Genomic DNA, 16,188 nt, shown 5'->3' on the forward strand with positions numbered 1-16,188 from the left:
TGGTCAATTTTCTTCTCTGGTTTCCCTATTCTAGACTTCTAATCTGACTGGTTTTTGTTTTTTATTTTTCTCACTGTTTTCCTCTAGTTTTTTTTTTTTTCCTTTATTTAACACCAGAGTACTGCTCAGCTCTGGTTTATGGTGGTGCAGGGGATTAAACCTGGGACTCTGGAGCCTCAGGCATAACTATTATGCTACCTCCCCTCCCCTTCCTCTAGTTCTACATCTATGAAATGTTAGTATTTAATCCTCTGACTTAAAACTCTTTCAAGTCATACTGTTACATAATATCATTAATGTCTTCAGCCTCTTACTAGGTTTATCTAGGTAACTCCCAATACTGATGATTTCCCAATTTACAGATTGTGCAAGAAGGAATGACCTTACATGGGCCTCATCATTCCCAAAGGTGAACTCACACTTCCTTCTTTTTATTCACTATTTCAGTCACCCAGTGACTCATGCCATAAACCTGAGGGGTACGTATTACTCCATCTTTTCCTCCATTCATCACACTCAACAGACAGCCAACTTCTTTGCATGTTGCTTATCTCTGCTCCCCGAAACTAGTTCAGACTCTCTTGAGCCTGGCTGCCATGCTGTCAGGCTTTCCTTCTAATCCTTATCATAAGGAGCAAATCTGATTAAATCTTTCCTCTGATTGAAATCTTTCAGTGATTCCAACTCCCTAAAGTAGTATTTAGACTCTGGAGGGACATTTAAAATTTTATTTATTTTTGGGAAAATAAAACAGGATCTGATTAAATCGAGAGTAGGGCAACAAAGTAAAAACCCTGTGGTGAGGGGAGCATGAATATTCGGCTTCCCAGGGCGGGAGGGTGTGGGCCTGGGGGGTTGGGGGGGTTGGTATGGGACACAGTCTTTTGGTGGTGGGAATGGTGTTTATGTACACTCCATTTAAAGTGTGGTCATATAAATCACTATTCAATTAATGTGAGGGGAAAAATTGATCATATGTCTAGAACTTTTAAAAACACAGACTGAGTCTTTTTAATACATAGGCTGAGTCTTTGATATGTTTACTCCCTCAAAAGCCTAGACCAGGTAGAACAGAAGCAACTGGTGGCACAGTTTTATACAAGATGCTGGGTATTATACAGCAAAACCCTACCAAAGGGACCTTTCAAAGTTAACCCAATTACCAAATAATGTGATGATTACAATAACTATCCATTGTTTTCTTGAACCCTAAGACAGCAGGAACCTCACATTTCCACTATAGAGCCTATATTTCTCCCAGTCCTGGAACCTTAGGGTGGGACCCACTTTCCTGCATGCTTCTCTCAATTCATATCAAATAATATCACATCCGCTGATTTTAACCTAATCAACGCAACGAGTGCCACCCCAGCATGCTTCACTTCAGACTGTGTCCAGAGACTTCAAATGTGGAATGACAACCCTTCAGCTTCATCACTTGGGTGAGACCTTTCCTTTCATAGTATTCTCTAATTCCATTCCAGGTGGTCCACTCCCCAATAAAGTCCCCAAACCTAGATATAGACCAGGTCCCCTGAGACAGAGCATATGTTCACACATGTCCATAAACCAGGGAAAAATATATACCTGAAAGCAGAAGTATACAAAAGTCTGCACAGAGTACCCCCCTCCAACACTTCATCTGTACTATTCCAGCCTTTAGGTCCATGATTGTTCAACAATTTGTTTGGCTTTGTAAGTTAACTCTCTTTTCAGCCACCAGGTTCCGGATGCCAGCATGATGCCGACCAGACTTCCCTGGACTGAGGACCCCACCAATGTGTCCTGGAGCTCCGCTTCCCCAGAGACCCACCCTACTAGGGAAAGAGAGGCAGACTGGGAGTATGGATCGACCAGTCAACGCCCATGTTCAGCAGGGGAAGCAATTACAGAAGCCAGACCTTCCACCTTCTGCAACCCACAAGGACCCTGGGTCCATATTTCCAGAGGGATAGAGAGTGGGAAAGCTATCAGGGGAGGGGATGGGATATAGAGACCGGGTGGTGGGAATTGTGTGGAGTTGTACCCCTCCTATCCCATGGTTTTGTTAATGTCTCCTTTCTTAAATAAAAAAGAAAGAAAGAAAAAAATTTATTTATTTTTGAGAGAGACAAAAAGAAACAGAGGGAATGAGAAAATAGAGGAAGGGAGAGAGAAAGAGAGCTACCTGCAGCTCTGTGTCACCACTTGTGAAGCTTTCCCCACCCCTACCCTTGCCTCCACAGGTGAAGGCCTGGGGCTTGAATCCCCATCCTTGTGCACTGATCTCACTGCACACTTCACTGACTGTGCCAAAGACCTGTTCCCCTCCCCCCACCCCACACATTTCAGACCATTTCTCATTCCTTGAGTCTTCATCTAACACTGATATTCTCTACTTTTTCCCACTCCGTATCATTCTCAAAGAACTACCTGCTAAAATTCATTCTTTCCTATTCCCTCTTTTTTTTTTTTTTTTTTGCCTCCAGGGGTTCCGTGCCTGCACTAGGAATCCACTGCTCCTGGAGGTCATTTTTTCCATTTTATTGCCTTTGTTGTTATTGCCTTTGTTGTTGGGGAGAGAAAGACATCTTCAGACCTGCTTCACCCCTTGTGAAGTGACCCCCTCCCCTCCATGTGGAGAGTGGAACCCAGATCCTTCGCACCACATTAGCTTAACCTGTGGTGCTATCACCCAGACCCCTCCCATTTCCTCTTGATTTGTGTGGCTCTTTCTTTTTTTCTTTTTTCTTCCTTCCTTCCTTCCTTCCTTTTTGCCTCCAGGGTTACTGCTGGGGTTCAGTGCCTGCACTATGAATCCACTGCTCCTGGAGGCCATTTTTTTTTCCCACTTTGTTGCCCTTGTAGTTGTTATAGCTGTTATTGTTGTTGGGTAGGAAAGAGAGAAATCTAGAGAGGAGGGAAAGACAGAGGAGGAGAGAAAGATAAACACCTACAGACCTGCGAAGTGACACCCCCAAAAAGGTGGGGAGCCAGGGGCTCGAACCAGGATCCTTATACAGGTCCTTGCACTTTGTGCCATGTGCGCTTAACCCACTGCGTTACTATCCAGCCCCGATGTTGTGGATTTTTAAAGAATTTAGACATCTGGCTATTTAGTTTACTAGAGTGGTAAAATGATAGGAAAATTCTGTCTGCCTATAGCTTCATTTGAAACATTACATTTCTAGAGTATACATACATTGAGCTAAAATTAATGATTGCATGTTGGCCACGTGGAATAAGCCAAAATTGTCAATTATTTTAAGGAAATTTAAATCTTTCTTACTATCCCCATGGAGCAGATAAAAACACTCAAATAGCTGAATGCTAGGAATACTAATAACTCTATAAAACTTTTTAAAAGAATTGAAAAGCAAATGTCAAATTTTATAATGAGCTTAGAGTACAGTACTGAATTATTTCATGCAGATAGTTCAAAATGTACTTGGCTTCTTTTTATAAACTACCTTGAATATTACTACATGAAACTGCAATTAATATAAGTGCTAATAAGTTTGATTTTCCACCATTCTACATGGCATACAACTGAAGGAAAAGAGATTATCTGGGTCATCCTCACCAACAATTAAGTCCACTAAAATTAACCTTTAAAGAACTTCTACAAAAAGTAGACTTGAGTTCTGGAACTACAAGTCACAATGCTGCAAATTCCTTTAAGACACTAGTCTAGTAAAAGTAGTACAGGGACAAAGGCTGAAATAATACTTCACATTAAATATCTGCTTCAAGTGAAACTGAGCTAACTTGCAAAACCATTACCTTCAGGACCGAGATCAAACATTATAAGAACCAGAGATAAACTTTGGTATGCCTTCAAACTAAAAAGAAAATTTACATTGAGATTCTCATATTCTAGCCTACACATATTCCACCAACACACATTTCAAGCATTCTTGTCTTTTGAAAAAGATTCCTGCTAAGCAGTGCTGTGTGAAATGCTTTGACTTCTGTTTTTTATCCTAATTAAGTTCAAGAAACTTGAAATAACTTTAATAATTTTTAAAGCTTTACCCTGGTGTCTTACCCTCCCTACTATCCTACTCCCTTCCCTCTTCAAATACAGAAAGAAAAGGAGGAAAAACAATAAACAGCTAATACAAAACAAACCACATGTTTTGGATGTGAGGGAATGTGATTCTATACTGGTTTGGGATACAAAGAAAGCCTGTGAGTAATCAAAAAATCATAATCAAAGTGTTAAAGTTAAAAGCCTTTTCCCCACTCATCAACTCTGGTATAATTTCCCTTTCTCTCCTCAATCCATTTATGTACTTCCCCTTGTATTCTTGGAATTTTCGCAGCCTCTCAACAGCTGATGGATGGTAAGTTCATCTCAATGTCAGCCAGGGCAAAGACGGAAAAAAAAAACAAACACTAACTTGGAAGGTTATTTTGGACAATAATGTCTTTCACCATCTTACTCCTCCCACTCCAGCTCCACTTGACCTAATACCAATGTTTTAACCGAAAAACCTGTCAAATCAGGAACCTCCACCACCACCACTATCACCCTCCAGGGTCTCTTTCTGTTCCAAACAGATGCGAACATGGAAAGGGCAGGAAGATCCTGGCTGAGCCATGGGGAGAGCTTCTCTCCCTCCTCCACACATGCCAGCTGCTGCTGCACTGTACTCTGCTGTGACAGAGTCCAACTATTCTTGGATCTACTCACTTACATCCCTAGATCTCTTCTGGCCACCCTCCCCCCTTCCTTCCCCAGTGTCCTCTGCCGTCCCCTGGCTGACCCAGTAAAGCCCCAGAGACACACACACACACTCACCCCCCACCCCCATGCACACACACATACCTGGGCTGGATCCGAGGATCCCAGCTGGCATACTCCACCCTGCACTCTCCTGTACGATTGTGCTTGGCCTGTTCCTCCGCCTCCCTTCGGTGAGACCCAGGGCGGCACCACAAGGTCTCCCTAAGTCACCTTCCAGGCCCGCCCCCCTGGCTTCCAGCAAGGAGGCTGAGCCCAGGAGCCGCCAGCCAGCCCGCCTGCCTGCCTGCCCGCCTGCCCGCCGGTGGCCCTGGGCTTCTGCACCAGTGCCTGCCCGAGCTCCAGCTCCAGAGGCTGCACTGCGCCCGCGCCCCTCGCCTCGCCTGCCCGCAGTCGCCCTCCAGCCCTCCAGGGCTGGCCGGGGAGAGTGCGAGCAGAGCGGATGGCCTGCCGCAGGCAGCTGGGAGCCACTGCTGTCTTCTTCCAGTCCCTCCTCCTACCCCCTCCCGCACAGCCCGCTCAGCAGAGAGGCAGGTAGGAACTTGCCAAGGGGCAGCAGTGCTTGCACGCAGCCCCTCAGAGCACACCAGTGGCCTAGAATATTCCCAGAAAGAAAGAAACTGCTATTTCTGCTCTGCAGGAGTCCAAGAATCCTTGCTGAGGCTCCTGTAATGCCCTTGAAGCACTGTGAGCCACCCTAACAACTTTTCAATGGCTAGCTCATTGGGAAAGAAAAAAAATTCCTCTTAACTCTTCCACATGGAATAAAACTAACAAACAATTCAGGCTTCTGTACAAACACACACACACACACACACACACACACACACACACACACACACACGTTAATGTTTTGAATTCCAAGACCAAAAAAATCCACTTTTTTAAAAATCTAGGCTACAATTTGAGCAGAGGAAAACAAAAGTATTAATCCCATTCATGTGTAACCTACTAATGTAAGATAGATGGCTTCTAACAGAACCCCCCCCTCCAATTCCACCCAGACCCAAAGCATTTGTCACCAGTAATTCGGTTTTTATAACATCAATGAAAGGGAAGCGAAACTGGAAAACACCAGAGGAAGCCAGACAGGGTTTTGATTATCTCAGAGACAAGAGGAAAAAAGGAAAGACACTTGGAAGTAGTGATACGTGTAGGGGTGTAGTAATACATGGAGGACCACTGGAAAAAAATACAGATAGATAGTTAAAAAGAATCAGCCCGTGTCAGCGACCTTGGAGGGAATGGACACAGAACTCTGGTGGTGGGAACTGTATGAAATTATACCTATTATCTTACAGTTTTATAAATCAGTATTAAATTACTAATAAAAAATAAAAACATACAAAAATAAAATAGATGATTTCTTATTCTACCCAGGTATGAAGGGTAGACAGAGGCTCAAAGGACAAGGAACCCCAACAATAAATCATACACAAGAAGGGTGTTCAGGACAAGGTCAATTCTGGTTAAGATGAGGCTGGGGGGAGGGGAAGGGGAGTTTCTTGCTAAGAACCCAATTTAAAATCTTTCCAAAGTATATAAATCTCTCATCAGTCTTTAAAGGGTCAAATTAGTACTAAATACAACTGACAATCCCTTTGACAAAATCCTAGGATACTTTATTAAATTCTCAGTTCCAACAGTGGTGCTATATTTGTAAAATATGCTGTAAAATATACAAAAAGATGATACAAGGTGATACTCAAGAAATTTGGAGTTAATATAATGGTTTTATAATGTCCTAGAAAAGTTTATTTGCTTTCTTTATTCTTTCCACTCTTGACTGAGATGTAAATACTGATGTATTTCAAAAGTTACATCTGGCACTAAAGAGGAACCCCAACTACATTTTTTTTCTTCTTACACCCTGAAAATTGGAAAACAAATGCCACTTATAAAAGGAGTACTAGATAGCAAGCCAGAACAATGAAGGACAAAGCACACTTCATTTTAGAAAGCAACTTACAGGAGCTAGGCAGTAGCGCAGTGGGTTAAGCTCACGTGGTGCAAAGTGCAAGGACTGGTAAAGATCCTGGTTCGAGCCCCTGGCTCCCCACCTACAGGGGAGTTGATTCACAAGTGGTGAAGCTGGTCTGTAGGTGTCTGTCTTTCTCTTCCCCTCTCTATCTTCCCCTCTTCTCTCCATTTCTCTCTGTCTTATCCAACAATGAAGACAGACAACAATAATAACTACAACAGTAAAACAACAAGGGCAACAAAAAAGGAATAAATAAATATTAAAAAAAAAAAGAAAAGAAAGCAACTTACAGAGCACCTAAAATGAGCTGGGCATTGTACTATAGAACTTCATATAAAAACATTCATTTATATTCTTTTCAGATTTGGAAACAGAATTTCCAAGTATGTATCAACTTGCTCAGGGTTGAGATAGCAAAGTTTAGGCCCTGTTTTGGTCTGACCCCCAAATTTACATTCTTTCCTTTGTATATTCACTGTTCACTCAATGAAGTAGATATCAATCACATACTGCATGCCCAGTACTAAGCTATACACAGATGCTATAAAAACTATCAAGGTACAGTTGCTTACCTTGAAGCTTCATGTAAATATATGACACAATAGGATAAGTATGACAACAGCAAGGAACTCATAGGAGGGACACCTGGCCCAGTTTGAAGAGTGGAATATGAGATTTGGAAATCACAGCTGTCACACAGATGAGGAATTCTGAAAAATTCACCTAACAAAGTAGCTAGCTATATGTGCTGAGGCAGAGAGAGAAGGAGTTACAGGAGCTAGATAATTGAGATATAGGAAGTAAATGAGAAGGCTTGATATGGGAATGGGGAAGAAGGGTGAACCAGAGGCAGTTCTAGTGTTTCTAGCTTGATTTACTTGAGGTTTTAATTTTTTTTTTAGTTGATTTGATAATTCAGTTTTAGACAAACTTGTTTTTGAGCAGTCTGATACAACAACATTTCATTTCAAAAGGCAGCTGAACTGGTTCTGAGCCCAGGAGAGATCCCAGGTGGAGATATATATATCTGAGTCATCATGGTTGAAGGAGTGGTAAGATTATCCAGGGGGAATGCTGAATGAGTAAATGGGTTACCCACAGAATCCTAAGGAATACTGATTCTCAATAAACTGGCAAAAGATGCTTTAGAAAAAAAAAAAACTAAGTAATAACTGATATGGCTAGAAGCCAATAGAGGAAGGCACCAAGAAAGTCAGAAGGTTCCAAAATCAGTTCAAACACAGTCCAATATCAGACCTGGGTTCGAGTCCCTGTACCCCACCTGCAGGGGGTCGAGTGGTGGAAGAGGGTCTGTAGGTGTCTATCTTTTTCTCCCTCTGTCTCCCCATCCTCTCTAATTTCTTTCTGTCCTATCTAACAAAACAAAAAAAAAAGGAAAAAAATATGGTCACTAGGATTCATAGTGCCGGCACAGAGCCACAGCGACTGGAGGCAAAAAAGAAAAAAGAAAACCAAATTAGGTGAGAATGATAGCTGTACTTATCATAACAATAGTATATACAATAATTGCCTAATGTGTACCAAAGAGTTTTGCTCAGAATAGAGGGAAGTGAGGAAACTGACAAAAGTCAGAGGTAGGTAGCGGCTCAAAAGGTATAAATACAAGCAAATGAAAGAGATTAGGGACACAGAAGTACTGGAGACCGCTGAACAGCCCCATGAAGTTAAATAACCAATTTTACAATGTTAAAGTTGGTGCCTGGGTAGGTTTTTTTTTCTCCAAAAATATCAGCATCTAGTCCAGAGTAAGCAACATCTTTCGGTTGGTTCCAATTTAGAATCTGAGTCTTTCTTTTTTTTTTTTTTTTAATTAATTAATTAATTTCCTTTTGTTGCCCTTGTTGCTTTATTGTTGTAATTATTATTGCTGTTGTCATTGCTGGATAAGGCAGAGAGAAATGGAGAGAGGAGTGGGAGACAGGAGGAGAGAAAGATAGATACCTGCAGACCTACTTTCACTGCTAGTGAAGCGTCTCCCCTGCAGGTGGGGAGCTGGGGGCTCGAATCGGGATCCTTCCACTAGTCCTTGCACTTTGTGCCACATGCACTTAAGACTCCCGAATCTGAGTCTTTCTATTACACAAAAAACTCAGCATCACAATCATACATTTGGATCATCAATTGTTACCAGTCAAGGGAGTTAACATGGAATTATAAAATAAAGTGAAGAAAAATAGGGGGAAAAGTGGCCATTGGGAGCAGTGGATTCTCCCTCTCTATTCCCCCTCCTATCTCAATTTCTCTCTATCCTGTCAGATAAAATAGAAAAATTAAAGAAAAAAAATAGTGTGTAAGTGAACTTACACTAACTTTAAATATGCTAGTTCCTACCTTGGAAAAATGTGTGTGACTAATATCAAAAGGAGTTGATGATAGAAAGAATAAAAAGAACCAGGAGATACGCATCTGGTACAGTGCATGCCCTATCAACCAAGAAGCTCCAAGTTTGAGCCCCAGTTCCACATGGGAGCACTGTGGCACCAAGCAAATCCCCATGGGTGGTGGAGCAGAGCTGTAGTGTCTCTACTTTCTCTCTCACTCTTTAAAATAAAAGGCATGGAAAAAGTATCCCAGGAGAGATGGAATCACATATGCATAAGGCCCCACCCAGTGCCACAAAATAAATAAGGGCATTGGTGATGCCTTCTTTTTGATAAATTAACCACTTCAGATGCCACCTTCTTGGTGAGAAGAACCACAGAAACAAAAGTTATTCATAAAACCAATTTCTAGCCTTAGGAATGGAATTCTCAGATAAGGTTAAAGAAAACTCAGCAACCACATTCTGTTACAGTGATTCCCAAATACACCCTCCTTTAAACATCTAGTAAATTTCAGACTTTCAAAGTCACATATGTCTAGTAAGGTGTACAAACATCTAAAGTTTCCTTTACTAAATCAATCACAAACTTTATAGCTTATTTTATATGCCCTCTATGTAGGTAACACTATGCCTACCATAGTGTCTCATTCATGTAGAGGTAATATGGAAACCCCCACTATCTAGGTCATATCAAATCATCCACAAATAAACAAAGGGCACCCACATGCCACAAAAATAGAATGCTCCAAATCCAGGCACTAAAACCTGCTAAATCTCTTACAGAGTCAGCTTGCTCTTCCTGTGCACATGATCTTACTGAGTTTGGTTATCTGTTTTACTTTTCAACAAACAGAAGATTAGAAAGAATAAATCACAAGGAATCAGTGTTCCACTATAGACAATCTGAAAATCGAGAGAGGATTTTTAAGGATCCATAAGTGACAAACAGAACCTCAAAGAGCATTAATAAAACTAGCCTACTTAACTGGGCAGCACAGGGTCCTCTAAACATTATCCCTAGAAAAGAGTGAACACAGTAATTTATATCACACAGAAGGAATGTTCTGGGACTACCAGAAAAGATAGATATTGTAACAAGTGTATAATATTTAGAATAACTTTCATCCCCAAAAATAAGATTAGAATAAAACAAATACAGCCTTATTTGCTTGGGGGCTGGAATTACTTAAATGTGTGGGGTCCTTAGTTTGAAACAAGTATTAAAGAGTATTTTTCTAATTAAATCTCATTAGTACTCAAAATAGTCCTTTTTAGTTGGTCACCACTTTAAATAAGATCATATTTAAAAGCTGAGACAGATTAAACAGAATTAGAAATCAGACCCAGAGCATGTGATTTCAAAGCCTATGGCTACCTTTTCAATAAAATTTCTAGATAATGAAAATATAATTTATGATGACAGATTATAATAACTAGTGATTCTGCTCTGATCTGAGTTAAATTCTTAAGTGCCTATGTTGGAATTCCTATTCATTTATCTTTCAAATATTTTTAGGCCTTCTCATTTTGTATAATAATACTTCTCATAAGGAAATTCATGAATTCTACTGGTCTCACAGTGTTAATATTTTATTGAATTGCTGAAATTAAGTTTTCAAAGCACTCTAAAAGTTCAAACTTTTATAATAAATGTAAATGCCATTTAAGAAGTAAATACTGTTTGCATATAGCATGCCGACATGTTTTTATACATGTTACTCATTCATATACATTTGATCTAGTTCCTAAGACTGAGCTACTAACATATTTCCATTTTACAGAAACTTTTGCAAGATTCCACAATTGATTAAGAAAAAAAAAAAAAAAAATATATATATATATATATATATATATATATATATATATATATATACTTCGAGGCTTGCAAAGCAGCACAGTAGGAAGGACAATGAGGTCCTGAATTTGAGCCCAGGCACCACATGTGCTATATAGATGCCCTGATTCTCTTCCCTATATATACCTCAAAATTATAAATAAATAAATCCTAAAAGAGAACATAACAGTGACTTAAAGGAGGTCCATCCATTAAACTGTCAGGTCAGTGCTTTTAAGTGTTCTTTATGCTTTCCCTTATTTGAAATATAAAGACATCAAAGTCTAGAAAATTTAGGTAGCCCATTGTCACTTAAGCAATAGTAATGGAAGCAAATATAATCATTCCAGAAATAAACATTCTTCAAAAGAGAAACCATACATCTCCAAAACAAAACAAACAAAAAAAAACTATCAGTATATCCATAAAGTACCACAGAGACTTGAAAGAATTCGGCTTGACCTTCTGCACCCCATAATGACCCTGGGTCCATACTCCCAGAGGGATAAAGAATAGGAAATCTAGGAATTCTTCCATTTCTTCCAGATTTTCTAGCTTGGTGGCATATAGTTCTTCATAGAAGTTTTGCATGATTTTCTGGATTTCTGTGGTGTCAGTTGTGATAGCTCCTCTATCGTTTACAATTCTATTGATTTGGGTCTTCTCCCCTTTTTTTGAATCCTGAGATTCCTAAACAGACTTGATGGGCGTAGAACTCGAATAAATCCCTCTCTGCATTGTTACCAGTCATCTCTATCAGGAACAACAAAATAAACAAAATAGACCTTTGTGGGCCCCCATAGGACCTTGCCCTCAAATTGGATCAACAACGTTCCATCCTCCAAAGGGAGGATGGATGGACAGCATACTCTATGCTACACATGAGGAAGATAGGTCGATACTGGGACAGCATGGAATGTTCCTACTCTTGACCACAGAATGTAAGCTCAGTTCTACAGGGATGCAGAGGTTACACAGGCTCCTAAGCTAATTATGGGCCCCAGATCACATCAAATGGATGGGGTTTACAGTCAACAATATTTATATACCTTTCCCATATTAGATAGCTACTCTCTTCCCTGATTCAGCTGTCTGTTACTTTTCCAGCCATGACATCATCTCCCCAGACAATAGCCTGGATCCACCTGCATATCAGATTTCAGGCACAGGCAAAAAAACAAAAACAAACAAACAAACAAAAACACTAGTATAGCTACAGGCCCTTTGAAATATAACTAAAACATGCCTACTAGCTATCTACAAAATTGAGGACCCCCCAACACTTCATCTGCACTATTCCAGCCTTTAGGTCCATGATTTTTCAACAATTTGTTTGGTAACTCCCTTTTCAGTCACATGGTTCCAGATGCTAGCATGATGCCAACCAGACTTCCCTGGACAGACAACCTCACCAATGTGCCTTGGAGCTCCACTTCCCCCAGAGCCCTTGCCCACTAGGGAAAGAAAGAGACAGCCTGGGAGTATGGATCAACCTGCCAATGCCCATGTTCAGTGGGGAAGCAATTACAAAATCCAGAAATTCAACCTTCTGCATACCGCAGTGACCTTGGGTCCATACTCCCAGAGGGTTAAAGAATAGGAAAGCTATGAGGAGAGGGAATGGGATATGGAGTTCTGGTGGTGGGAATTGTGTGGAGTTGTGCCCCTCTTATCCTATGGCTTTTTCCAGTGTTTCCTTTTTATAAATAAAAATTTTTAAGATGTTCGGGGGAAGGGGAAGATGGCGGACTGAGAAACTGCTAACAGCGTGTTCTCTAATCACATCTTCTAGAAACGGTAGGATTTTCTGCCTTTAGCAGGCCTGTCAATAAGGGGTGACACCAAAGAGGTGATTATAATTTAAATTGGGTTAAGAATTAGAGTAAAGGTGACACGGACTAGCGGGGCTCCAGACTTCCCAGGCGGCGCCGGGCAAGGCGAGTGCGCCCGGCATTGTCCTCCGCCTGGGAAAGCGGCTCCTCCTCCGGTTGCAGAGCGCTGCTGGGCGGCCGGCAGAGGACCCGGAGAGAGCACTTTAGCTCGGGGGCTTTCTCTTGGGAGTCTCCAAGGACCACCGCGACCCTGAGGGCGGATCCAAAGACTTCTTGAGTATAGCTCTCATTGGATCAAAGGACTTGGAGCTAGTTTTCATTTTCGAGAAATCCTTTAAAAAAGTCTGGAGGGGGGGGGTTTCCCGGAAGATGGCGGACGGAGAAGCTGCTAGCCGCTGAGCTCCGAACACACTCCCCTGGAAACAATAGGATTTTCTGCCTTTAGCAGGTCAGCCAATAAGGTGTCCTTAGACACCAAGGAGGTGACTATAACTTAATTTGGGTTAAGAATTAGAGTAGGGAAAAAAATTCTTTTTTCTTCCTTTTAATTTTCAAGCATACATCCTTCCCACCCCCCCGCCCCCCATAAGCAGTCCCTGGGACCAGCTCCTAGCAGGATACCGCATACCACCAAACAGAGTGTTTTTTTTTAATTCACTGATAACACATTTGGGAAGTTCCTTGCACTGCTCTTTAATTACAACTCTTTTTCTTATCTTCTCCCTTTTCTCTCTCTTATCTCTCTCTCTCTCTCTCTCTTTTTTTTTTAATCTTGTCATACACTTCTTCTTTCTTCTTTGCCTTTCTGAATTTGTGAATTACTTTGGGGAAGAAATCTGACTCAGAGTGTACTCTCTATGTGTGTATCTCTGCTCTAGTTCCCTTTCCCCTTTTGTTACCCCTAGAATATACACTGGATAGTAGATTTGCATAACTATTCTTGCTATCGTCTCTTTCTTTTCTCTTTCTTCACTGGGATTTGGTTACTATTTTTTCACGGACTGGAGAAATTGTTTGGCTAACTGGTAACGATTAAACTACTTCAATACTTACCTCAGTTGCTACTGTAATTTTGGAGGTTGGTGAGTGCAATTGTCATAAAGGTATTTAGTACAGTGTAACTTGTACTCAAGACACAACAACTGAGGAACAACAGAGCATAAAAAAAAAGAGAAACACATAAATAAAAAAATGGGTAGATTAAAAACAAATAAAACTGCTACCCCAATGAATGAAGACAAGAGCCCAGAAGAAACCACAAATCAGTCAGAAGTAACCATAGATAAGAAAAGTATGCAAGCAGTAATAAACTTATTAATCACAGAAATGAAAACAACATTGGAGGAAAGGAATGGCAGTATTAGGGAAACAACAGTTGAGACCCCCAAGGAAAATACTGATTATCTTGAGGCAATTAGAGAACTGAAAGCTGAAATAGCTGTAATGAAGAAAGAAGCTGAGGCAAGGGAAAGCAGACTAACAGAAGCAGAAAACAGAATTAGTCAGACAGAGGATGAGTTAGAGAAAACTAAGAAAGAGGTGAAAGAGCTTTAAAAGAGATTGAGAGACACTGAAAACAACAACAGAGACATATGGGATGATCTCAAAAGAAGTAACATTCGTATAACTGGCCTGCCAGAGGAAGAAAGAGAGGAAGGGGAAGCAAACATTCTAGAGGAAATAATAGAAGAAAACTTCCCAGACCTGAATAAGAGAAAGGATATCAAGGTTCAAGAGGCCCAGAGAGTACCAAACAGAATCAACCCAGACCTGAAGACACCAAGACACATCATAGTCACAATGAGAAGAAGTAAGGATAAAGAAAGGATCCTAAAGGCTGCAAGAGAGAAACAAAAAGTCACATACAAGGGAAAACCCATAAGATTATCTGCAGATTTCTCCACTCAAACTCTAAAAGCCAGAAGGGAGTGGCAAGATATCTATCGAGCCCTGAATGAAAAAGGGTTTCAACCAAGGATAATATGTCCTGCTAGACTTTCATTCAAACTAGATGGAGGGATCAAAACCTTCTTAGACAAACAACAGTTAAAGGAGGCAACCATCACCAAGCCGGCCCTGAAAGTGGTACTAAAAGACCTCTTATAAAAAAGAACATCACTATAATACTTGCAATATATCAGAGTAAACAAATTGTTTTTTAGAACAATGGCACTACAATACATTAAATCCATAATATCAATAAATGTCAATGGCTTAAACTCACCCATCAAAAGGCACAGGGTGGGGGGATGGATAAGAAAACATAACCCAACCATATGCTGCTTGCAAGAATCCCATCTGTCACAAAAAGATAAACACAGACTTAAAGTGAAAGGATGGAAAACTATCATACAGGCTAACGGACCACAAAAAAGGGCAGGAATAGCCATTCTCATCTCAGACACGATAGATTTTAAATTAAATGAAGTAATAAAAGATAGGCAAGGACATTACATAATGATTAGAGGATCAATCAGCCAAGAAGACTTAACAATTATTAACATCTATGCACCCAACGAGGGACCATCTAAATACATTAAGCATCTACTGAAAGAATTTCAAAAATACATCAACAGTAATACAATAATAGTGGGAGACTTCAATACCCCACTCTCACACTTAGACAGATCAACAAAGCAGAGAACAAATAAAGATACAAGAGAACTGAATGAAGAGATTGACAGACTAGACCTCTTGGACATTTTCAGACTCCTCCACCCCAAAAAACTGGAATATACCTTCTTTTCAAATCCACATAACACATACTCAAGGATAGACCACATGTTAGGCCACAAAGACAGCATCAATAAATTCAAGAGCATTGAAATCATCCCAAGTATCTTCTCAGACCACAGTGGAGTAAAACTAACATTTAACAACAAATGGAAAATTATTAAAAGACATAGAATTTGGAAACTAAACAACATGCTCCTTAAGAACCACTGGGTCAGAGACTCACTCAAACAGGAAATTCAAATGTTCCTGGAAACTAATGAAAATGAAGACACAACCTATCAAAATATTTGGGACACAGCTAAAGCAGTACTGAGAGGGAAACTTATAGCCATACAATCACATATTAAACACCAAGAAGAAGCCCTAATGAACGACCTTACTGCACACCTCAAGGACTTAGAGGAAGAGGAACAAAGGAAACCTAAAGCAACCAGAAGGACAGAAATCACTAAAGTTAGAGCAGAAATAAACAACATCGAAAATAAAAGAACCATACAAAAGATCAATGAAGCCAAATGTTGGTTCTTTGAAAGATTAAACAAAATTGACAAACGCCTAGCCAGACTCACCAAACAAAAAAGAGAGAAGACTCAAATTCATAGAATTGTAAACGATGCAGGAGATATCACAACTGACACCACAGAAATCCAGATAATTCTGCGAAACTTCTATAAAGAACTATATGCCACCAAGCTAGAGAATCTGGAAGAAATGGAACAATTCCTAGAAACCTAT

The 16,188-nt window shown here is 40.4% G+C and overlaps 1 protein-coding gene across 4 annotated transcripts in view; it reads right to left on the reverse strand.

Annotated features, from left to right (window-relative positions):
- Positions 1-16,188, reverse strand: part of OSBPL1A (oxysterol binding protein like 1A) — a 251,514-nt gene that overhangs the window by 114,858 nt on the left and 120,468 nt on the right. For 2 of the 4 annotated variants that reach the window (XM_060173613.1, XM_016193987.2), the window contains exon 1: positions 4,811-5,213. The exons of the other annotated variants lie outside the window; for them this stretch is intronic. In XM_060173613.1, the coding sequence (XP_060029596.1) occupies positions 4,811-4,841 (31 nt within the window). In that variant the 5' untranslated portion in view covers positions 4,842-5,213. Of the gene's footprint in view, positions 1-4,810; positions 5,214-16,188 lie in introns of those variants that run through there. 4 annotated transcript variants of the gene reach the window in all.

This window comes from Erinaceus europaeus, chromosome 15, assembly GCF_950295315.1.
Source record: "Erinaceus europaeus chromosome 15, mEriEur2.1, whole genome shotgun sequence".
NCBI lineage: Eukaryota > Metazoa > Chordata > Mammalia > Eulipotyphla > Erinaceidae > Erinaceus > Erinaceus europaeus.